Source organism: Ascaphus truei, chromosome 9 (genome assembly GCF_040206685.1).
Source record: "Ascaphus truei isolate aAscTru1 chromosome 9, aAscTru1.hap1, whole genome shotgun sequence".
Taxonomy (NCBI): Eukaryota; Metazoa; Chordata; class Amphibia; order Anura; family Ascaphidae; genus Ascaphus; species Ascaphus truei.
Genome location: NC_134491.1, coordinates 22,426,782 through 22,452,374, shown reverse-complemented (window position 1 = coordinate 22,452,374; position 25,593 = coordinate 22,426,782). Strand labels below are relative to the sequence as shown.

At 47.1% G+C, this 25,593-nt stretch overlaps 1 protein-coding gene and 1 long non-coding RNA gene across 3 annotated transcripts in view; one reads left to right on the top strand and one right to left on the bottom strand.

Annotated features, from left to right (window-relative positions):
* Window positions 1–25,593, bottom strand: part of LOC142502592 (uncharacterized) — a 174,535-nt gene that overhangs the window by 117,674 nt on the left and 31,268 nt on the right. The gene's annotated exons all lie outside the window — the stretch shown is intronic.
* Window positions 729–16,335, top strand: LOC142502585 (Krueppel-like factor 15). Of its 2 annotated transcripts, XR_012803798.1 has the most exons (4): window positions 729–808; window positions 3,806–4,884; window positions 13,555–14,439; window positions 14,533–16,335. XR_012803798.1 is itself a non-coding variant. In XM_075613770.1 (3 exons), the coding sequence occupies exons 2-3, from the start codon at window positions 3,944–3,946 to the stop codon at window positions 13,727–13,729; spliced, it is 1,116 nt and encodes a 371-aa protein (XP_075469885.1). In that variant the 5' UTR covers window positions 729–808; window positions 3,806–3,943; the 3' UTR covers window positions 13,730–16,335. The 2 variants fall into 2 exon arrangements, 1 of the variants encoding a protein (XP_075469885.1); XM_075613770.1 differs by having other exon boundaries at window positions 13,555–16,335.

Here is a 25,593-nt window from a genome sequence, read left to right as displayed (position 1 = left end):
AAACAGGTTTGTTAGCAATAGTTATGGCTCTGTAATTAATATTTATTATTTAGGGGTTCGCAGAACAAATATAACAGAATAATTGTAATTAATGCTGGCAAACTTCCTTTTGTGTATTGTGACACCCTTCTTTAGACAAGATGACACAATTAATGTTATTTATTTATTTATAAAATGTTTTACCGGGAAGTAATACATTGAGAGTTACCTCTCGTTTATAATAATAACAAACAGTATTTCCATCCACAACGTGCCTTGAATTATTACTGCATTACTTGCACTGTTTAAACCCCTATCCAAGGTTCTTTCATATCAGTGGGGTGTAATAATGTTACTGCCAGGAATACATGCGTCTTGTTCCTAGGGAGAGGTGTGTTTTGTCTGATCAGGATATACATGTATAGTGACAGGGACACGTGGCTTTTGTGGGCTGATACACAGAGCGCATGCTGCAGGCCTAGGGGGTGCAGAGCGCTGCATGTTACTTGGGGCTGGGATGAGGGTGGTCACCCCTGTGTAAATACTCACGCTGGACACATCCCCTTTAAAGAACCACACACCCCAGAGAAGCCCCATTCCCCCACTTCTCCCGGTGACGTCACAATGAAGGCCAGAGGTGGAGCCCTTCTGAGGCTCCGGCCAATCAGAGCGCCGGCTGGGAACCGAGCCTCCCCGGGTAGACCAATGGGAGTGCGCGGATGGCGAGCGAGCCTCCCCCAGGGGTGGGAGGGGCGGTCATGTGAGCGCAGGATGCCAGCATGGAAGACAGGAGCTGCGGCAGCGCCATGCGGGCCCAGGGGTAGCACAGGTGAGGGGCACCGAGGGAGAGGGGGACACACACTTTACAAAGTTTACTTAGGGGGGGTAAAGTCAACCTGCTTCCAAGAGAGAGGTGTGTGTGTGTGTGTGTGTGTGTGTGTGTGTGTGTGTGTGTGTGTGTGTGTGTGTGTGTATATATATATATATATATATATATATATATATATATGAGCTTGCTTGTGTATATATATGTGTATATATATATTCTGTATACATAAATCATGATATATATAGATATATATCATGATTTGTGTATATAAATACACACACACACACACACACAAACACACTAGGTGCATCAAACATAAAGAAGATATTATTTAGCTGATAAAATCAGTGGTGTCCTCGCCTTGCACAGTTTAGTGACTGAGATCCTAAGTGTTCCTCTGAACTTTGCATGTCCTGATGCCTTGTTGTGACTTGACATTTGGAGCCGTATCTGCCCTCCTGTACTGTCACACTGCAGGTCACCCTGAAAGGGGGGCTGTCAGACCTGCTCCCAGCTTGTGCTCACCCCAAGCTTTTTATAATGTGGTAAAATCAGTCCTGGGCGTCCTGAACTGGAGATCTCTCACCTCACTCACTGGGAGGCAGTCTGACATTTTGGGAGTGAGTGTCACTCATTGGGAGGCAGTCTGACACATTGGGAGGGACACTCACTGGGAGGCAGTCTAACACACTGAAAGGAAATAATTCCCTGTAGGTCTCATTCATTAGAACACAGTCTCAAATCGCTCAGAGCATGTGTCACTCAAGGGAAGATGATCTGTCACATTGTGAGTGAATCGCATTAACCAGAAGGCAACCTACTCACTTAGCCTCCCTTACTGGAAGGCAGCCTCACTCACTTGGCCTGAGCCTCCCTTACTGGAAGGCAGCCTCACTCACTTGGCCTGAGTCTCCCTTACTGGAAGGCAGCCTCACTCACTTGGAACGAGCCTCCCTTACTGGAAGGCAGCCTCACTTGGCCTGAGCCTCCCTTACTGAAGGCAGCCTCACTCACTTAGCCTGAGCCTCACTCACTGGAAGGCAGCCTCGCATGATTATACCCTGCAGTCTATCAGACCTATAAGTGCTCCAGTTAGCAGCTGTACTGCCCTGGCATGAATGAATGTATATTTATAAGCTGATGTCACATGGCAGGGTTACAGTGTTACACAGGGAAACTGCCCCAGTGACAAATTTAGATGTAGATCAGCGTTTCATGTTTAGACCAAATCAATCTACTGCACGGAAATGTACTGAGTATCTCTGCGTACGTACAGCTCCTTAACAATCCTTATTCATCTGCAAATAAACAGCATTAAAAAAAAATAACTTCATGTACCCACCTTCCTTACATTACGATAAAATGAAGATTTGACTGTTTTTTGGTTTCTGTGGAAATTAAGAAACATTTTCATCTGGGCATTAGAAGGGTGTATGTGGGGGGGGGGAGGGGCAGCTGTCAATCAGGTGTTTCCTTGAACCATCCAATCTCCTCCGACACTACAGAGAAAACGGCCCGCTATGGAGATCTTGTTGGAATTGTTTATTGTGCGTCAAAATCGTGCTAAAAGCGGCACAAACCTTCATAAAGTGTCTGAAGGTCGTTACGTGAGTTCATACACAGACCGCACCGTTTGTTGTTTGAAATGAATGTGGCGCTTTGGGTCATGTTCAGTACCTGACTGATGCCATGTAAATAGAAACAGAATGATGTGTATATAACTAGAACACAAATGAGGAATGTAATATATACCATTTAGCCAAAGGCCGCCCATTACTGTGTGCCAAGATATTGAACCAAAACCATTTTTGACGCCCCAGGGGCAAACTGAGAAGAAGTAAAGGTTAGTACTTAGACACCCAGAAGCGTAATAAAGTTTAAGATTTCTGTGCATCAGTTTTACGCCCCCCAAAAAGCCATTGGCGATGCAAAAGTACAAGGTCCTGAGGAAGGAGGACAGAGAAGGGTTTCATGTTTGTTTGGCACGGAACAATCATCACAGAATCCAGGATGTCTGATAAGGTGACGCTTTAGAAACAGAGCATCTAGCCCAGTGGTGGCCAACTGCAGTCTTCAAGGGCCACCAACAGGCCAGGTTTTCAGGATATCCCTGCTTCAGCACAGGTGGCTCAGTCAAAGACCGAGCCACTGATTGAGCCACTTGTGCTGAAGCAGGGTTATCCTGAAAACCTGACCTGTTGGTGCCCATTGAGGACTGGAGCTGGCAACCGCTGATGTAGAAGGACCGCACGCGCTAAGAATATACTTGTCAGCAGTTTTAAAAATGAAAACATTGGAGACCCCGGATTACGTTGCTTAAGGAAATGATCAGAGGTCTGAAGGAGTAGTTCATGCATGGAGCAGGCGAGCAGCAGATGTGTTTGGGGCAAATGCAGCAGGCGCCAAACTCCTTTTGACAGGGAAATGATGTGCCAAATACCGTGATGCTTAGAGACGCAGTGTGAAAATGGCTCAGTATAACAGCAAAATGTCGTTGATGCACACTCCAAATTAAAACAAAATCCCCAACATTTTCATTAACGAGGGGTAAACAGCGATTTATTTCTCCTTTGTACGCCAAAGAATATTTGCCAGGTCATTTTTTTTTTTGGTTGGGGTGCAAAAAAAAAATATTCTTACGGATATGTATGTTCTGCAATTTTATTGTATACCTTAAAAAATATGTATATTTAGTTTTAAGGCCGAGCAGCTTTTTGAAGGATGTGAGATCCTGTGCAGAACGAACAGCTAGGAATACAGGGCATATTCTGCAACGTAGGACCGCTTTGTTCGGTGAAAACGCCTCAGTACTCTTTGTCAATATTGGCTATGCAGGTGTGTTCAGTACGCTCTCCCCAGCGCTGTTTAACCCATTCGTGGCAGGGTTTTTGTGCCAAGAGTGCTTATCCGGATTTAACCCCTTCCTGCTCCAGAGCAAGACCTGGCTTACCCAGAATGCTCAGCATCCCATTTAACCAGCTCTTCCTCTCTCTGCAGGTCACAGAGCACCGGACATACCCATTTAAAGACCCACCCGTCGCCCTCCCTGCTTGAGACCAACTGATTTACACCCACCCCCCCTTCCTCCCTCGTTAATAGGGGGACAGGGGGGGGGGTCCACCGCCTGGTCAAAAAATGGTTTCTTTAAACGGCACCGAGCGTCTGCCCACCTCTGAACCCCTTTCCAACGCGGCTGCCCCGTGCGGGCAGAACCTGGTGGGACCTCAGCGGGGGGAGGCTCCTTTAGACGCCCTTCCGAAGGACGATCTCAGCCCTTCCACGCCTGCCCTGGCAGAGGAGCTGAACAGCAGCGCTGCCGCTGGGAAGGAGGAGGTTGGGAAAGTGGAGGGTCTTCCAGAAGAGGTGGGGGGGATCCTTTTGTCCCAGGTGGTGAAGGCAGTGGAGGATCCCAAGGAACCCCCGCAGAAGCTCCCTGACTTCTGCGCCCAGGTCTCCTGGGACTTTTCCCCCACGCTGGAGGAAATCGAGGAGTTCTTGAAGGACAACATGGGCCTGATCCGCGAGGAGCTGGGCGAGAGGCCGCCCGTCGTGGGCGTGCGGCTTCAGGACTGCAAAACGGGCGAGCAGACTCCGCCCGCGGAACAGACACCACCCGACGAGGATGCATCTGCTCCAGTGACGCCGGATGCTTCCGCCAGCTCACCCACGGCATCGGGCAGCATCCCGGTCATCCTTCAGATCCAGCCGGTGCCAGGAGCTGCCCCTCTGACACAGAGCTCAGAGGGCAGCATGCGAGTGGCACAGCTGGTAATCAGCGTGCAGGGTCAGAACCTGGCACTGGCGCCCCTCCCAGGACCCGCCTCTCCTGGGGACCAGAAGTACGTGAGAATCGCCCCCCTCCCCGTTGCCGTCCGGCCACTGGCACTGGGGGGGGTCTATGTGGGCGATGGGCAGCAGAGGACGCAGAAAGGGTCACCAGCTGTGATCAGGGTGCACAAGTGCAGCCACCCTGGGTGCAACAAGATGTACACCAAAAGCTCCCACCTTAAAGCTCACTTCAGGCGGCATACGGGGGAGAAGCCTTATATCTGCACGTGGCCCGAGTGTGGATGGAGGTAAGGAACAGGAGAGGGGATACGTGCGGGACATTACAGGTAGCTTATATCTAAACTGCAATAAGGTAGGGGGCGATGGGAGGAGTAATAGGGAGCGGTTATATGGGATAATAGGAGGAGTTATAGGGAGCGGTTATATGGGATAATAGGAGGAGTTATAGGGAGCGGTTATATGGGGCAATAGGAGGAGTTATAGGGAGCAGTTATATGGGGCAATAGGAGTTATAGGGAGCGGTTATATTGGGCGATAGGAGTTTATAAAGCGGTTATATGGGGGAATAGGAGGAGTTATAGGAAGAGGTTATATAGGGTAATATGAAGAGTTATAGGGATGGTTATATGGGGCAATAGGAGGAGTTAAATATGTCTGCAGACCTCTAATACAAAAAAGGTGTGATTTAAGGCGCTCCTCTATGAAGCAATAAAGTGTGAATAGTGTTTATATAAAGCTAAAAATGCTTATATAAAATAATATATTAACCGTGCAAATGTGTTATAACAACATAAGGATTTAGAAAACGCAGCTCAACCCTTTTGAGACGTCCAGATCTCCTTTTGTAGATTTCCAAAGTCAGGTTTGGGGAGCGCAGATTTCACCATATGTGAAAAAAATAACAATAATATGAGACATCATAGTATCAACAGAAATGGGGAGTCACACTTTCCCAGTGATTAAACAGCAGTGGATATCAGTAGCTATCTCAGCTCAGGGAGATCCCACAGGATGACCCTCGGTGCAAGACAGAAAAGTACACACTTAGTGCAACTTTGTATGACGATTTCTGATGAAGCTCTTTTACGAGCGAAACGCGTAAAGTCCAAGCCAGTAGGCTATATAAGCTCCCAAAACTGCCCTGCACTGTTGGCACCCTTGGCTGCAAACAACGGGAGGATCCGTGACCGGAAGTGACGCGGTCGGAGAGTCCAGAGGATCTGTGCCACCTGTAATTTTTATGTGTACACGCCACACTAACAGAATGTAAGTGTGATACTAATCATTCTAATACAATGCAGTATTGAACACACAAAGTTGCACTAAGTGTGTACTTTTCTGTCTTGCACCGAGGGTCATCCTGTGGGATCTCCCTGAGCTGAGATAGCTACTGATAGCCACTGCTGTTTAATCACTGGGAAAGCGCGAGTCCCCATTTCTGCTGATACTATGATGTCTCATATTTAAAAACAGACTGCACTATATTATTGTTATTTTTTCACATATGGTGAAATCTGCGCTCCCCAAACCTGACTTTGCAGACTTCTCTGGCTGGCAGAGAGGAAGGAGCAATGCTCGGGGGGGTTTAGGCTTGTTACTCTCCGTGGCCGTGGCTCAGTGCAGTCATAGGGGTTTTTATACGAAAGCAGGGATTTGAATGAACCCCTTCTGTACTGCAGAAGCAGATTACTGAGCAATGAAAGGCTTGACCCACTTTACAGGTGATTATACTGCACTGTTCAGTTGCACGGAGTATCTCCGCAAACTTCAAATCCCCATAAAATCATCATTGTCCCTAATAATAATAGCATGTTCTTGTATGGCGCTGCTAGTTTTACGAAGCACATTTTGCAGACACAGGTCCCTGCCCCGTGGAGCTTACAATCTGTTTTTGGTGCCAGAGGCACAGGGAGATAAAGCGACTTGCCCAAGGTCACAAGGAACCGACACCGGGAATTGACCCAGGTTCCCCTGCGTCACACTCGGTGCCAGACAGTGTCTTTACTCGCTGAGCCACTCATTCTCTATTATTCTAATACCTACAAAGAAGCAGTAGGGTGACGTGCTGTTTTAAAATGAAGGTGGTCAAGTGTAAAGTGGCGCTGAGCGTCTGTTCCCAGCTATATAACGATGCTGAGCATCTCTCTGCTTCCAGTTTCCCCAAACTGTTCCAGTTTACAGTGGGTGTGAATTATTACTTGGATCAGCGCCAGAACCGCCAACTACATTCCGTGCCCCCGAGTTCTTGTGAAACGGCCTAAATTGTTCAGAATTCCCCATTTCGCTGTTTTAATGTGGGAAACTATCAGCCTTGTAACATCTTTCAATTTCAATTTTTTTTTTTAAGTAAAAGTAATCAAAATGAATGGAACGTGCAATAATATATTTATACATACATACATACATACATACATACGTATAATGGAAGCAGGCACTCCAGGACTTAGAAAAATGGATCGTTTTGCAATGTTTAGACTCTGCAGGAGCCCTTCTCATGAAAGCCGAAACGCTGATAGTTTTGCATTAAACTTTATTAATTTTTCTAAGTCCGGGAGTGCCTGCCTCCATCTTTTCTGTATTCCAGTCCCCAGCGGACACACACACACACACACACTCTTTATTCTTCGACATCTCAGTGCCCTTGGGGGACGTTTCTCAAGGTCAAAGGGCCCCGAAACGTCGATCAATGTTTTCTAAAAGAATAAAACAGCTCTTTTTGCCACGTTATTGAAGAGCTTGCGGAGTCGCTTGTGTTGCACAGTGTTTTGTGTATGTGTGCCACTAGTGCGCCCGCCACGCCAGAACAGATCCCGCACACATGCACTTTCGCAATAAGTGAAATTTATAAAGATGGTGATCGGTCTTTACAAATTCCATTTATTGAGAGTCCATATGTGCTGGCTCTATTCTGCTTTTATGTTATATACACAGTACCCTCAGTTCCGTGACACCTGCAAACTGTGTAATATAGGAGTGCCTTACTTTCACTGACCTTTTGTGTGTGTGTGTGTGTGTGTGTGTGTGTGTGTGTGTGTGTGTGTGTGTGTGTGTGTGTGTGTGTTTTTTGTGTTTGTTGAACTTGTTGCAGACTTTTGGATCGGAACGAACTAAAAAGGGTGACATTTGTTTAATTCTATATTCTTTAATAGAAGGATGGAGTGTTTTAGGATCGCCCTGCTGGTGTCTGGAAGAAGAGCTATACTTTGTAGCTGATGGCTTCTTTCCTGCACACCTGGCATGGAGGTTGGCCAGGCAAGGAGGGTGTGTAATTGCCTTAAATATTCCTCCCGCGGGGCACTGCCTTCACATGCCCTCGTTAATGCCACTCTGCAGCTGCCAGACACATCCCAAGTGGAATGTTCTATTCTCTAATGCTCCAGGTCATGGGGTGCAGCGGTTACAGTGTTAGCCGTGAATACATTCGATTGCGGGTTCAATTCCAGCTACCCACTCTGATCTCAATCACATCCCTTTATCTCTCCCATTTGGAAGCTGCAGTGCAGATGTTGGGGTGTAAGCCCCATAGATTCAACACAACGCACACTTACACACACTCTTTAGATAAACCCAAGTTGCTGTTAATGTCCTCCGACACCACAGAACCCTGTGTGTATAATTTTGTTTATATAGCAGCATAGTTTAGGGCGGAAGGACCGGCTCAGCGAGAGTCGCTGACTCTGATAACAACACTGAGTTTGAATTGGGGGAACTTGGTTCAATTCCTGGTATTGTGACCTTGGGCAAATCACTTTATCTCCCTGTGCCTCAGGCACCAAAAACATAAATTGTAAGCTCCACGGGGCAGGGGCTGTGTCTGTAAGAATTCTATGTGCTGCGAACACTATCAGTGCTATGCAGGAAGGAGGGAGGAGGGGGAATAGTTTAGCCAGCACTTTCCAAAATTACAATACAAGCACAAACAATTGGGATGAGTGAACAAGAAAATAACAGCGTACGGGAGGCCCTGTCCTGAAGAGCTTACAATCAAAGTGGTACCACGGGCGACTTACGGATTCCGTAAAAGAGGTCAAGGGCACCTAGAGTCAGTTGTCGAGGTGTAAATAATTGAACGAGACGGTTCTTTTAAAAAAGGAGAATTTTCAGCGGGAATGTGGAAAAAGTGACGGGACTTGGTGAACAAGGGCCACTAGCAGGCCAGGTATTAGGGATATCCCTGCTTCAGCACAGGTGGCTTTGTCATTCTGAGCCACTGATTGAGTCATTCTAACTGAGCCACTGATTGAGCCGGCTGTGCTGAAGCAGGGGTATCCTTAAAACCTGACCTGTTGGTGGCCCTTGAGGACTGTTGGCCACTCCTGCCCTAGTGTCTTAGTGGAACATAGGAAGGGGCGTATCTTAGCAATGCTGCGGCGGAAGAAATGGCGAGATTTAGTAACAGCGTTTGTTATTATTATTATTTAGGTCAAGATGAATCCGAATGGATTAGTCTCCTTGAGCTTTGTCAACATGAAGGTCATTGCCTACCTTGGCGAGTGCGGCTTCTGTTGAGGGTGCTGTGCGGACGCCTGATTGGAGAGGGACAAGTAGGGTGTGAGCGTGAATTCCCGAAGTTTGGAGAGGGAGGCAGGATGATCGTAAGGGTCGTAATATAGTGTGTGTGGCCGTGCGCGCGCGTGTGCCTGTGCGAACGCGCGTGCCGCACACTTTTTGTGTGTATGCTGTGAGCGACAGTGAGGTACTGTGTGTGTGTGTGTGTGTGTGTGTGTGTGTGTGTGTGTGTTAAATACGTTTATAATAAATACACACACACACACATATATACACATACATACACGCATACACACATATACATACATACACGCACACACACATATACACTCATACGCACACACATTTCAGCGGCGGTAGCGGCGCAAAATCTTTATTTTCCCTGTCTTTCCCCCTGCCATTCGGCTCCCTGCCGTGCGCACGCGCGGTCCTACTGTAGGAAGGCTGACTAACCACAGCCAACTATAACTGCCGCGCACACGGCGTAGCAAGCGCGCCCTCTATAGAACAGCCCTTAGAAGGGTGAGGGTCAAGGCTTAAGAATGGGACGAACAGGAGCTTGCTTAAGGTACCAGAGCACAGAGGGGAGGTAAAGATACCAGTGAGGGTGGGGGTAGATGCGAGAGGTTTCAGGAGCTGGGAGGGAATGGCATTGAGGCTGCGTGTGGTGGAGGCTGCGTGTGGTGGAGGCTGCGTGTGGTGGAGGCTGCGTGTGGTGGAGGCTGCGTGTGGTGGAGGATGCGGGTGGTGGAGGCTGCGGGTGGTGGAGGCTGCGGGTGGTGGAGGCTGCGGGTGGTGGAGGCTGCGGGTGGTGGAGGCTGCGGGTGGTGGAGGCTGCGGGTGGTGGAGGCTGCGGGTGGTGGAGGCTGCGGTTACTTTCAATAACAAAAAAATTCTATTGCTAAAAAAAAAACCCCACATCATTTTCGTCCTCTCTCCGACCTTTTACCCGGCACAACCCCGAGTGATCTGTCTCCACGGGTCTCCCGGGTGAAAAACCGCGGCAAAACCTTGGCCAAAAAAAGACCCCAGATTTATCAAAGAGCAGCAAATCCCACAGAACGGTGTCATTCTCGCGCGCTGGTTTCGCAACCAGGAAACTGGAATAAATAGTCCAAGGAATGAGGAACGCATGGTTACCATAGAAAGTGATTCGCCGATAAGAAAACCAGAGCAAAATAATCACTGCTACTTAAACCAGAAACAAGTATTCATCTCTTCCTTTTTATCCCAATAATCGCCCCTTCCTTATTTCATCATACCTGCGGGTTCTGTCTTGAGCGCAACTGGATATTTGGTTGACCAGGACTCTTAGGGTTAATAATTGTATTATTATTAAAGGCAGTAACATAACAAATTAAAGTAGCAATTCCCCCAGAATCCTGTGTGAGTTTCTCAAATAATGTTACTATTTTGTCCCATCAGCATTTCCTGTTCTTTTCTATATAAAAAATAAAAAATAAAATATATTTAGATTGTTTTCTTCTAGTGTTAAACATGTTTGCCTTAATTTCTAGCGTCTGAGGTTACCAGAAGCGTCTGAGGTTACCAGACTGCACGGGTTTCTGGAGAGAGCTATATTTTAACCTCCCAGACACGTAATATTTCCAATGCATATATGTTTTGAAACGTAGAATCAGATTTTAAAATAAATCAAATAAAAACTGCGTTGGAAAGTGAAAGAGGAGATCTCTTAAAGCAGGGCTGGCCAACTCCAGTCTTCAAGGGCCCCCAACAGGTCAGGTTTTCAGGATATCACTGCTTCAGCGCAGGTGGCTCAATCAATGACTCAAAAACGACAAAGCCACTGATTGAGTCATCTGCAGGGATATCCTGAGAACCTGACCTGTTGGTGGCCCTTGAGGACTGGAGTCAACCGGCCCTGGATTATGTAAAAAAAAAAAAATGGATGATCAGCGTGAACTGCTTGTTTGTAGGAATTAAGCATTTGCCTCAAAGCGAACAAGAAGTATAATATAACATATTAAGTACATACAAACATAGAATTTTTAAAGAGAAACCAATGATTACAGAAATAAAATGATTAAGAAAAAACAAAACCCCGAAGGGTGTAATTCTAATTCTCCGAGGCGTCTGGTCGGGACGTTTTTAACCGACGGGGTTTTGGGTTATCTGACAATGGCCACTTAACTGTATATTGAACTGCAATATGTATAGTATATAATATGCCAATATTATTGGCATCCAGGTGAGACAATAATGACACAAAAGAAGGACTTTCTATCTGTGCACAGTGCCTGGCTCATGTATGATGAATTCAAAGGAGCACTCGCATGAATCTAGTTGTAAGCGGCCACGCCGTGTGCTCAGCGCTGCGCTGCGAGCGGTATTCAGATGAGAAAGGCGGCGGCCGGCACCGCGGGGGACTCGGTACAAATGTTAAAATGTGAAATCAGCGTTTCACGTCCTGTTTGGACACCGCGTTGATCTCACAATAAACCTTCACGTTTTGTACCCTACAGCCAGTGGCGGATTTCCTGTTAGATCCGGGCCCAGGGCGCCAAAAATGTCCGCCCCCGTATACTTCCTTCCACGCTCTTGGGCCTGATGGGAAGGCACGTAGCGGTGGCGGCCGCCTCCTTATCTGCTGCCCTCTACCTCCTCAACCGCAGCGTTGAATGAGACCGCGGACGTCACCGATGTGACGTCACATGGCGTCTCGTTGCCGTGGCAACGCGATGTCGCAGTGTCAAATCACGTTGCGTTACCAAGGCAACGCGACTCCGTGAGACGTGACGTTCAGAAGGGGGGGGGGGGGTGGCAGTGAGGAGCAGGGGGGCTCGCAGCAAGGGAGCGGCTGACACCGCTGTGCCTAGGGGCGGCGGATTTTCAAATCTGCCGCTGCCTTGAGTGCTGACTAACACCTTATCTGGCCCATGTACGAGTCAATTCTGCGGAGATAATTCAATCCTTCTATCGCTTGTATTCGTAGCTCTACAAATAAGACTCGTAATAAGGCTGCTCTGTGAAGGTCCCATCCCTTCATTACATCACAAACCGGTTCCTCCCGTCTCTGCGCTTGCGACATACATTTGCAAGCTGTTTGGAAATAGAATCTGGCACTTAAATGTCATCTTTTTTTAGGACAGGGAAAATAAGAAATCATTTGTGAGCTCTTACTAAAAAATGTAATTCTATTACAAATGTGCGACTGGGATTCCACCGCAGATGTGGCTGCACAATGTATTCATTGTGTGTGTGTATATATCTCTCTATATCCAGAACACAGCGTACAGATAGGGGACATGGATACAGACAAATACAGATACAGGCGGATATAATGCAGGAGGATACCGAGACAGGCGGATATAATGCAGGAGGATACAGAGACAGGCGGATATAATGCAGGAGGATACAGAGACAGGCGGATATAATGCAGGAGGATACAGAGACAGGCGGATATAATGCAGGAGGATACAGAGACAGGCGGATATAATGCAGGAGGATACAGAGACAGGCGGATATAATGCAGGAGGATACAGAGACAGGCGAATATAATGCAGGAGGATACAGAGACAGGCGGATATAATGCAGGAGGATACAGAGACAGGCGAATATAATGCAGGAGGATACAGAGACAGGCGGATATAATGCAGGAGGATACAGAGACAGGCGGATATAATGCAGGAGGATACAGAGACAGGCGGATATAATGCAGGAGGATACAGAGACAGGCGGATATAATGCAGGAGGATACAGAGACAGGCGGATATAATGCAGGAGGATACAGAGACAGGCGGATATAATGCAGGAGGATACAGAGACAGGCGGATATAATGCAGGAGGATACAGAGACAGGCGGATATAATGCAGGAGGATACAGATACAGGCAGATATAATGCAGAAGGATACAGATACAGGCAGATATAATGCAGGAGGATACAGATACAGGCGGATATATTACAGCACGATACAGTAGGAATACAGATACAGGTGGATACAGATGCAGTACAGGAGGATACAGAAACAAGCAGCTATAATGTAGGTAGAATACAGATACTGGCGGATACAGGTACAGGCAGATATATTACAGTTGGACTATAGATACAAGCAGTTATAATACAGGAGCATACACATAGTACAGGCAGATACAGATGCAATACACGCGGATATAAATGCAAGCAGATGGAGTATAATGCAGGAGGATAAGAATACGTATACAGACTTAAAATGCAGGGCATACAGATACAATACTGGGAACATAACAGTGATCTTTGGCATACCTGATCCATAGAGCTTACAATCCAAGTATCACTGGTCCCAGAAGTAGGGAAGTTCCTCTTTCCTTGCTTTCCCTGTGCCTCTTACATTAGAGTGTTAGCTCAGCTGGGCAGAGAGTATTTGTGCATTGAGCATTATTCAGATGAAATGAGCCCGGCTGAGTCCGTGGAAGGGGAATAACTGTATGTATTTTTGGTTCCCGGCAGGTTCTCTCGCTCAGACGAGCTCTCCCGGCACAAGAGGTCCCACTCCGGGGTGAAACCGTACCAGTGCGTCGTGTGCGACAAGAAGTTCGCGCGCAGCGACCACCTGTCCAAACACATGAAGATTCACCGCAGCCAGCGGGTCAGCGGCTCACGGACCCCCCGGCCCAGCACTTAACCCCCTCTGTGCCTCGACACCGCTGGGTACTGTGAAACGGGGTCAATCATAGACTACATCCACCCCCCCAGTGTTACCTCTGCCCCGGGGCATCAGCCGTCTGACCCTGTGGGGGAGGTGCAGCGCTGGGGCAACATGGAACCCTGGAGCAAACAGTTGGAAGTCCTTTTAACCCGTTCAGTGCCAGAGGGGACCTTTCTGGCATTGATTAGGTTAAAAAAAAACAGTGGTACTGCACTTATATCTGGTTATACATAGGGCTAAGTTTCCCTGGGTAGCAGTTTTCAATGACAAAGCCTCTTCTTTATACCCGTCGGCGCCGGTGGAGGATCTGGCATTGAGTCCCTGTAACACTCCCCCCTACCTCATTTGTTGATTGACTGTTACATGCCCGTCGGACGCCCACCTTATCCGTTTGCTAATACGTCCGCTGTGCATAGCGCATAGGATGTACGACGAGCCCCTGCCCTGCAAAGCTTACAATCTAATTTCTGCTGCCCGTCACTGTTATCATACAGTCACGTGTGTATATATGCAAATTTCATTTTATATATATATATATATATATATATATATATATATATATATATAAAATAAATAAATAAATAAATAAAGGCACAGGTGGCTCACCTGTGCTGAAGCAGATATCCTGAAAACCAGACCTGTTGGTGTCCCTTGAGGACTGGATTTGGTCGTCCCCACATCAGAGGGTAACACTACTTTTTGTTTTTTTTTGTTTACAATCCTCAGTACCACTGCTTTTTCTTTTTTTTTTTCCATTGACCCATTATCTGTTCTTTCAGGTTAAAAGAACGAAGATTCCTTTCAGACCACGTCTCTCTCTCTTTTCGCGTTTAAATCCGAGATACTGTCAAATTATTTTTATACTTGTGATCTTCAACCACTGGTTGTGCGCTCCTCTGAAAGGAGAACTGAAAGTGTTTGCTGAGCGCTCATCTGCATTGCTCCCCTACTTTGTGCTAATTAATCCTCCAGGTGTAAGGTGGCATCAATTCCATAAACCGCTTTGAATTATGGGAAGAAATTAATATTACAATCCCGCGGTATTGCGGCTCCAAAGCTGCAGTCCTGCAAAAGTTTATTCATTCCCCCCCCCCTTTTTTTTTATCGGGGTGGGAAGCCGAAGGGTCCCCAGAGCGGAGCCCCTGGTTCCCGAGATACATAGCGGTAAAAAGTTGCCCGTTGCAGTCCCCCCCCGGGGGAAACAAGATGGCGGTTTAAATCGCTCGCCTCACACGGGCCCGTTGGGAAGCCTCAAGATCATCTGTTCCAGGTTTCTATTGGCCTTGGGGGTGTGACACCAGATATCACCTTTACCAGTAAGTGGCTCGGGAGACGAAGAGGTCCCCGAAACGAAAAATAATGCGGTTCCCATGCTGTAAAGAAAAAGGGGGGTTCTGGTAGGGCAAGGATGGCCAACTCCAGTCCCCAAGAGCCACCAGCAGGTCAGGTTTTCAGGATATCTCTGCTTCAGCACAGGTGGCTCAGTCTTTGGACTGAGCCACCTGTGCTGAAGTAGAGAGATCCTGAAAACCTGACCTCTTGGTGGCCCTTGAGAACTGAAGTTGGCCACGTCTGTGGTGGGGGGTGATCGGCTGTTTTAATCTCTCGCTTTATACTTTGATGATGCTGCTTTGTTACAGAGAGCGTTTCTTGACACAGGGAGATGGCGAAAATGCAGATATATTACCAGACACTGTGTTCCAGTCTGTAACTCCTCCGTGTGTGTACAATGTCTCTCTCGGGCCCCAGTTATGAAGTGCTCTTCCCAGTGCTGGAGAGAAGAAAAGCCTCATAAATAAGTGGGACTCAAATGTTCCCTGGCGCAGGGTAGAGGCAGCGGGGGCCTTAGAATTCAGCTGCCTTCTCTTTGCTAGAGAGGATTTAATCCCGTTCATTTACAATGCAGCCTGAAAGGAACAATCTCTCATAGGACCAAAGTGCCCCAATGGCAGTGACCTATTTAAGGGGTCACACCTGGGATCCAACACCTATAAGCATTATAAATTCACTGTTTAAAAGGGTTTGCTAGGCACTGGCTGCTACCTTTTGTCTGATGTCACTTTGGGTCCAACAAGAGCTTGCACAGGCAAAGCCCCCTCTCTTCCCCTCCCATTATTTTGAGGAGGACAGGGTGGATGAAAGGTAAAGAACACACTTGGTGGACCAACCCTCCCAAATTCCCCCGAAAGAAGAAATAATGAAAGCAGACAGATCTTTGCTTTTAGAACGGTTATATTTACCTAGCAAAGCTAATTAGACTGTTTACATTCTTTACGAAAGGTCGTTTCTATCCAGTTACATGGGATAGCACCTTTTTTAAATGTTCTCTACACCTGGGAAGGTGGCTTCCTAACAGGTTGAATTCCTTTACAGTCTGTTTCACGGGGGAAATGCGGTCTCTTTTTTTGATCCGGTGCCCTCACTCTCCATGTCTTCCTCCTGTCGGATCAGGACTAACCTCTGTAAATATGCTACTTGCAAAGTCGTCTGTCCCTGTATAATGTGCCCAAAGAATGCACCCAGACCGAGGTCAGCTGGGTTCTCTTTATTTTTTAATAAATATACTTAGAGACTTTTCTGAATTCGGTGCTTTTTGAGTTTTTTTTTTATTCAGGGAGGGAGGGGGGGGGGGGGGTAACAGAATTAGAGACCCCTTCTGTGCTCGCACTCTCCCCAAATGCTTGTGTAACACGGGGGGGGGGGGACTCAATTCCAGTCCTCAAGGGCTACCAACAGGTCAGGTTTTCAGGATATCCCTGCTTCAGCACAGGTGGATTGAGCAACTGATTGAGCCACCTGTGCTGAAGTAGGGACTGATCGAGCCGCTTGTGCTGAAGCAGGGACTGATTGAGCCAGACATGCTCAGGGGAGCAATATACTATTATATGAGTTAAACTCACTTGGGCTTCTGGGGGTGGGAGGGTATTCTCCTTTAAATTGTTAAGTAAAAGCCATTTGACACACGTTTACAATGTCAGGGGTCCTCAACCTTGTTTACACTGTGCACCCCCTGCTGGAAAATATTGGTTTCCCCGAGCCCCTAATTTATAAATATTATTTCCTGCTCATCAGACTTTCGCTAACAAAACTGTGTGCCCGATCCCCAGCAGCATAGTGTCCTGAGCTCGTGGGGACACACACGCTTAAAACTGCCCCTCAGTGTGTGCAGGTAGCATAGGGGGCGAATTGCTGTCACTCACTGCAGGAGCTTCCAAATTCACGCCCCACAATACCCTGCAGCTGTGTATGCAAAGCATTGTGGGGAGTGACTATTGAAGCGCCTGCTGTAATTGACAGCTAGCTATACCACCCACGCTAAGGTGCAGTTTGGGGCCTTACCAAGTACCAATGTACAGCAAATGTGACAGTTTATTTGATGAATTTCTACATATGTTTTTTCTTCTCACGGGTCATGTAGTTCAATCTTTTGGGCAAAGCATGGTAAGCTGCGTCAAGGTAACCCTATCAACAGGTGCCTGCCCTACCACTGTTATACTGTCCTGCGTGTTTCCTCCACTGCAGAGAGAAAAGAGGAAACAATAATATAGTCAATAGCCTGGGATTTGTGCGGTGCCTAAGGGGTTAACATTTTGTCGCACTATTTGCTGTGTGTGAGTCACAGCGCGGTCACAACTGGTTAAAAACCAGAAGGGCCCTAAGAAATAATTACATTTAAAAAAAAGTGAATGTATAAAAAATATATATTTACACTTCCCAAGCGGCAGCGAAGGTTACCTCCACCTTACTCCTGGGTGAAGAATGACTTCAAGACGACGGCTATTACCTGTGTGTAGGACTTGCTATTTAAATCAGGGTGGGTGAGCTTAAACTAAGAGGAAGGGCCACATGACACCCCAAACACCTTACAATTAGACATACACAATCTTGGCAAGCGCAGAAAGCTCATTGGGCGCCTATGTTTACGGTTGTATTTTTCCAGCGTTCTAGGAGATTTTACCGCCAGGACTGTTAGCCGACGACTGTTTCGCAGCCAAGGTAACCCCCATAATCTTACCCTAAAAACCCCTAATGCCAACTCTAATCTTTACCCTAAAACCCTTAACCCATTACCCTAAAAAGCTCAACCATAACCTATTAGGCTGCGGCTATGGTACAGCGATGCGCGCTTGGCGCGATTGAATCAATGTTATTCGATGTGCATGTCCACATCACACGCTTATGGTTCACATGACCCTTCAACAACAAATCGGCACCAGGGAATGCACACACACACGCGCACACACACCCCTCCACCCGATACAGGCAATGACACGCCCCCTCTATGTGCCACGCCTCCTCCCCGCAAGCAAATTCCTGCAGGACAGGCTGGCGCTCATGCTCAGAGTTGGTGACATCACGGCTCTCAAGCTCGCGCGTCGCTGCACTGTGGCAGCAGCCTCACCCTAACCTTCCCCTAAAAAGCTTAATCCCTTACCCTAAAGTTAACCTCTAATGCTAACGCCAAACATTTACCTTAAAGGTGAAACGAGCGGCGGGTGATCAGCAGCAGCGAACGCTCCCATTCTGCTTTTCCAGTAGCACACCAGTTGGCACAATTAAATATATAATACTTTGGGACTAGGTTTTGCGCTTGCGAAGAATGTGCGTGTCCAATTGTAAACCCACTACAATTGTGGAACCCTGGGGTTCCAGCGGGGCAGTCTCACTGAGCCCCGCGCGTACAGAGGCCCCCGCACTCTTCCCTACAACAATTAAACCAATTGCACGGGGGGAGGGGAGGAGTGTGACGGGAGCTTTGTGACAGGCTATTAATACACACCAAATATATATATATATATAACTGGGTTGAACTGGGACGAGACTTAGATATGATAAAATATAATTTATTCCTTGATAAAGGTGAACACACAAAATATACAAATAACAGGCAAAATATGGACACTTACTTAAAGATGGAAATGATGAAACAGTCACATCTGGACTGGCAGTTCATACAGCACTCTTCATCATCCCAAGACACGAAAAGCCATGGACAGGCCTTGCATGCAGACATTGCATAGCATTTCTCTCAGCAATCAAGATGGTATAGAAGAACGAACACAGGATAAAGGGTGGACAACCGTTTATAAACCTTTTGTAACCCTATCCTTAACATTAAGTACAGGTGATTGGTTTTCAATTACCTGTAGCCACTCACTAACATGGGAACACATTTTGATACATACCCCCAGCTAGTTGGCACATACTCAGTTGGACTCTGGGGTCTCATTTCTGCAGCCCCACATTTGCATCAGGAATGCCAGCCAGTCTACTAAACGGAATTTCTGGCAGGAAACCCTTTGTTGTAAGGTGTGAAATGGGACACTTATAGCCTGCTCTGGTTTGAGTCATCTCCGCCCTCCTGTAAACAGTGTAGGTGATAAACTCCTTTGAACAGCACTTAAATTCTAGACATTGGGACGCTTCCTTGGCCATCTGCTACCTTATGGCCAAGGGAATTTCCACTGGTTTCTGCCCATACCTTGGAACACAGTATTAAAGATAATACACAACCATATTAAAATATCCGGTTCCGTTGGGTCCAGCGGGTCCAAACTTCCGAGTTCTCAATGCCGGAACTGAGACACCATATGGTCCACTTTGCGACTTGCTACGACCTTCAGAACCGGAGTTACACAAATACACCTTAAACCGTTTCCTATTTTAATACAATAAACTCCGCTGTAAATTAAATCACGGTTTTTCACTAAATCCTCATTGAAAACAACGGGCTTTGCCGCCATAGACTTTCAATGGCAAACCGCTGCCGTTGGCTGCTATGGGAATCCGCCGCCATAGACTTTCAACAGGGCCACGCCGCCGTTGAAGTCAATGGGGGTTTTCCGCCATAGCCGGTCAATGGAAATTGGCCGCCATTGAAGTCTATGGGAAAAGTCCCTAACTTTCAAGGGGGTCCATACTCCGCCGGGTTCGTCCAAGAGGGTCAATGATGGTTCTGCAGCGATGCCGGAGCAGTGACTACAGGTACCCCAAACCCTGGCCCTCTGGACCCTCCGGAACCGGAGATATGGATTCCTAACTTTCAGCTTTTCACACTTAGCCGTTTTCTTGAGCTGTTTCTGCCGCCGCCATTGGAACCTATGGCGCGACCTGCTCTTCTCAGTTCGACCCTTATCGGGGGTCCAGGATTCGGGGACCCGGTGGTGGTCGAGTGGGGGGAGGCCTAGGAACTAGGTGCAAAAAGAATTTTATTTCTAGGTGCTCTAGAACTGTTTATTCCCACGCCACTTGTCGTTGAACTTGGTTAATAAGTGATCAAAGCTCTCTTTTAGAAAAAGTATCCGCTTTGCGGTTTGGACGGCAGCCAACTCGTTCCTGGAAAGCTCCTTCGAGGAATCTCCATTGAAGTCAATGGGCCCATTGACTTACAATGGGAAACCGCCGCTCCTCCTCTCGGACGCCATCTGCTGGTCTTCACAGGAAACAGGACCAAAACAGCAAGTTTCGCCATTAGAATGCATTGAGCCCTAATGGCGGCCTATGGGACATTGCAAAATGGTGCCTGAAAAGGCGGGAAAATTACACAAAGGGCTATAATCATTAAAGAACTATTAACCCTTGTACTCCCGGATGGATCCTAGTGTGTGTGTGTGTGATGCAGACACTGATATAACAATAAAACTTGGGAACGGGAATACACATTTTCATGTTATAACAAGGGTTAAATCACATTTCTGGACCTCAGCCCAGTTAACCCCTTGTCTCCCTGGTGAGGTCAGGGGATGGCCAAATGGGGTGTAACCCCTTTAATCCCGGGCCAAATCCTCCCCATCGTCACAGGGAGTGCAGGGGCCTCTGTAACTGCCTCTAACCTTCTCTCCGGCTTCTCCTGCAACGTCTGATAGCGACAATGCGTCGCCATGACGACCTGACCTCCAATGGCGATGCAACGTCACATGACGCCACGACGGGGTGCTGGACAGAAGGTAAGAAGCTCCACACTCTCCCCCGGCACAAGCCCCGCCAAAATAGAAGCCGGCTCTGTCCGCCATTACATATTTTATTTGGTGAACCCCTAGGAGACACCTCACAAAAGTAGGGGTTCTCGAACCCCCTTTTGGGAAGCAGTGTACTAAGCAGTGCTAATCCCCAAGACACCTCACAGCCCACTCAAGTGAAGCTAAAGTGTCTTCCCGTGCTGGAAGGCACTTAGTGAACATTGGGCCTTCAGTCCTGTAACAACTCCACTCACCTTATGGCCCCTGGTGCCTGGGTGGGGGTACATTCCTAGACTCTGGCATTGAATGGGTTATAATTTTTCTTTCTGTGACAATTCTGCTAGATGGTAAATTACCAGCTTTGATCTCCGGTCAAAGAGCCATTCTCTTCAGATGAAATGAGAAGGGGAGAGTTTTGTTCCAGCAAATGATTAGATCTGCTGCACTGTGCCAGCCCCCAAAACTCGGGTCCGTACCTGTGTCCCATGTATTAGGCCCCCCCCCTCCCCGAGACCAAATGTCATATTTCATTCCTCAACGCTAAATCAATTGAACAAATGTTTTAAGGGCATCATTTTAAAAAGGTCCATCAAATGTTCTGCAACAATGTGACCAATTAGATATAGCGTAAAAAAATGTTCGTTTTATTTGATAAGACCGCTATAGTATGTCATTGGGTACATAGACTAGGATATTACATAGGATATTTAATTATTTATTACAGGGGTGGCCAACTCCAGGCCTCGAGGGCCACCAACAGGTCAGCTTTTAAGGCTAACCCTGCTTCAGATTGAGCCACCTGTGCTGAAGCAGGGATATCTTTAAAACCTGACCTGTTGGTGGCCCTTGAGGCCTGGCATTGGCTCAGTCATTGACTGAGCCACCTGTGCTGAAGCAGGGATATCCTGAAAACCTGACCTGTTGGTGGCCCTCGAGGACTAAAGGGGGATATGCGGCCGCACGGCTGCTTCTGTGTATATAGAATGACCCGCTCCATAGATTGCAAGCTCTTTAGCCAAACCCTGCTCCCAGTGGCCCCCCCTTCTGTCTGGCGCTGTAGTGCAGGGGTTCTAAACTTCAGTCCTCAAGCCCGCCCCCTCCCCCCCCACGAACAGGTCAGGTTTTCAGGATACTATATTGTATTAGATCAGTAGTGGGCCAATTCCAGTCCTCAAGGGCCACCAACAGGTCAGGTTTTAAGGGTATCCCTGCTTCATCACAGGTGGCTCAATCAGTGGCTCAGTCGATTTGATTGAGCCACCTGGGCTGAAGCAGGGATATCCCTAAAACCTGACCTGTTGGGGGGGGGCTTGAGGACTGGAGTTGAGCGCCCCTGTATTAAGTAACCACATACGGACATTATGGGAATTAAAAAACGTACAATACTACATTTTTGCCAGAATGGAAGTAATCGGGATAATTTGGTGACGTGTCTGCAACTTGGAGTCGGTGATTTTTTTCTTTATCGTGCATCAACCATATGGATTTGCCAATAGGTTCATCCAGTAAGGTTCCTATCTCTGCTTCAGCACCTGTGAGCTGAAGCAGGCTCTTCCAGTGAGCCACCTGTGCTGACGCAGGCTCTTTGACTGAGCCACTGATTGAGCCACCTGTGCTGAAGCAGGGATATCCTTAAAACCTGACCCGGTGGGGAGGATCTTGAGGACTGGAGCTGAGAACCCCTGCTGTACTGTATCTGATTGTAAATGGCCAGCTCAGCCTCCTCCTGTCTCACTCCTTGACACGGTCACGCCGCCTGTGGATTTGCGCTTGCATAGTGTAGTGACGTAGTGACAGGGGGAGCAGGTGGGAGAGAGATCAGCTCCTCTGTGTGAAAGGAGGGTTTCGTTTTCTGTCCCGAGAGGGGGGATGGGGGGGGATCTATTTTTAAATGCTTACGAACCTAGAAATGCGAAACCTGTCGCTATCCGTCAGCCCCGCACACACAGCACTCGCAGTTTTGACTTTCAGAGAAAGATGAATGCAAAGAATTTCTGTAGGGGCCCTTTAAAGATGGCCGACAGTGGCTTCTGCATAATGAGTTGTGTGTGTCTTGAAACTGAAACCACCGCTCGTGTGACACCGACGGGGAAAGCCGTGTATTTCGGATATCCCATTTATTTCCCCATTTCTGGAGGCCTGAACATCACAGCCAGACCTGGCACCTCCCTGAGTCGGAGTCGGTCTCACTCATTTCTAGCCTCAGCGTCTCAGACTGCAGCGGAGTCTCGCTGATCAAATGCAGTACTTTCCTATTGAAATGCTACAGTGCAGTATGTGTATAGATATGTGTAATGATACAATAATACAAGCTGGGTAATACAGCAAGCTTATAGGGGATCCAAGTTAAAATGGATTAAATGCAAAAGGTGATACTATGTGCTCATTTGCATGTCATTACCCAGAATCCCTGGCTGCAGTGGAAGCATGGCACGCTAAGAAATAATGTGAAAAAGCAGCGTTACAGACCTGTCTGACGTGTGAATGTGCGCACAAGTGATATTTTTAGTTGTACACTGAGATAGAGAATATATATATATATATATATATATATATATATATATATATATATATATATAGCAAATAATAAGATCACTTGTGAGCACATTCACATGTCCTCTCTTCCTCAGGTCGGCAATACTGATTAACAAAGGAATATGGCTAAAACAGTGTAAGGGAGAGCAGGAAGAAACAAAACAATAGAGTCTGTGAGGATCCCTAGAGATCCAATATACCGGCACAGCACAAGAGATAATCACATAAGAGTGGTTTATTGGGTCCAAAATCCACACATCAGCCACGATTCGGTCCCTAGTGTGTGTGTGTGTGTACATTCACACTTCATACACACATGAAAAAAGGTGAAAGGGATCGGCAAAAAGTGAGCTAAGTAGGCAACTTAATAATTGTGTTAACTTCAGCTGCTATTACTGATAGTAATAGTTATACAGAGCTGCGCATCATTAAGTAGCAATCCAACGTGCAACTCAATCTCCCAAAAGTGAACATGTCCCCGGAAATCCTTTGTCCGTGTGGATAGCGCTATCGTGTAAGAAGGGAAAACTCCCTTTTCATGAACTCCCCGATAATCTCCTGCAGCTGTCTCTCTGGGTAAGATGCGTGCGGTCTCACCCTGGACAGATATTCAAAACAAAAAGAGAAAAGACCAAGAAGCATAGCTTTTTGTTTTGAATACACAGTATATGTCATATCGGTAGCAAAAGACCGAGACGACGACCAACAGGAAGATGGGAGGATGAAATCAGAAAATGTGTTTCAGCGACGTGGAGAGGCTGTAACCGAAGGACCTGGGAGATCACTGGGAAGGCTTTGTCCAGCAGTGGGGAGACACGGGCAGGGGAGGATGGGATGAGGGAATGTGTGGGAGCGACGTGGAGAGGCTGTAACCGCGGTACCTGGGAGACCGTTGGGGAGGTTTCGTCCAGCAGTGGGAAGGAGAAATATACAGAAAGGAAAAAACAGAGACTGAGAAAATTACGAGAACGCCAAAGAAACTCCTTCACAATATTAAAAGGGAACATTGATATATAATTATTAAGTCTTAAGTAGAAAAATTAAAGGTTGCATCCCAGCACCTAGAACACAAAGCGAGAGTCGTTGCATTTCTACACAGCACAAAAAAGATCAGATACATTATAACGAACCCCAACCCTCTCTAATAGCGAGTCTGAGATCAGATGCATTGTGAGGAACCCCAACCCTCTCTAATAGCACGTCTGAAATCAGATGCATTGTAAGGAACCCCAACCCTCTCTAATAGTGCGTCTGAGATCAGATGTATTGTAAGGAACCCCAACCCTCTCTAATAGCACGTCTGAGATCAGATGCATTGTGAGGAACCCCAACCCTCTCTAATAGCACATCTGAGATCAGATGCATTGTAAGGAACCCCAACCCTCTCTAATAGCACGTCTGAGATCAGATGCATTGTAAGGAACCCCAACCCTCTCTAATAGCACGTCTGAGATCAGATGCATTGTAAGGAACCCCAACCCTCTCTAATAGCACGTCTGAGATCAGATGTATTGTAAGGAACCCCAACCCTCTCTAATAGCACGTCTGAGATCAGATGTATTGTAAGGAACCCCAACCCTCTCTAATAGCACGTCTGAGATCAGATGCATTGTAAGGAACCCCAACCCTCTCTAATAGCACGTCTGAGATCAGATACATTGTAAGGAACCCCAACCCTCTCTAATAGCACGTCTGAGATCAGATGTATTGTAAGGAACCCCAACCCTCTCTAATAGCACATCTGAGATCAGATGCATTGTAAGGAACCCCAACCCTCTCTAATAGTGCGTCTAAGATCAGATGTATTGTAAGGAACCCCAACCCTCTCTAATAGCACGTCTGAGATCAGATGCATTGTAAGGAACCCCAACCCTCTCTAATAGCACGTCTGAGATCAGATGTATTGTAAGGAACCCCAACCCTCTCTAATAGCACGTCTGAGATCAGATGCATTGTAAGGAACCCCAACCCTCTCTAATAGCACGTCTGAGATCAGATGTATTGTAAGGAACCCCAACCCTCTCTAATAGCACGTCTGAGATCAGATGTATTGTAAGGAACCCCAACCCTCTCTAATAGCACGTCTGAGATCAGATGTATTGTAAGGAACCCCAACCCTCTCTAATAGCACGTCTGAGATCAGATGTATTGTAAGGAACGCAAACAGAGAAAAAGTCCAATATCAGTGCAACAAGAAAATGAGCAGGTGGAAGATATGATCTTGTTAGTATTTTCTTCTTGATGTCCCTTTAGGTGTGAGCCTCCTTTTTAAACACATTCATTGAAGTATGATATAGTGAGTTAGTGCACGCTGATTGAAAGCGTGAGACACACCTAGCAATGGCA

Bases quoted from the DNA above. Each gene is read 5' to 3' on its own strand.
- LOC142502585 (XM_075613770.1), top strand. From the start codon at position 3,944: ATGGTTTCTTTAAACGGCACCGAGCGTCTGCCCACCTCTGAACCCCTT. The intron at 4,885-13,554 runs GTAAGGAACAGG...GGTTCCCGGCAG, and splicing joins TGGCCCGAGTGTGGATGGAG to GTTCTCTCGCTCAGACGAGC.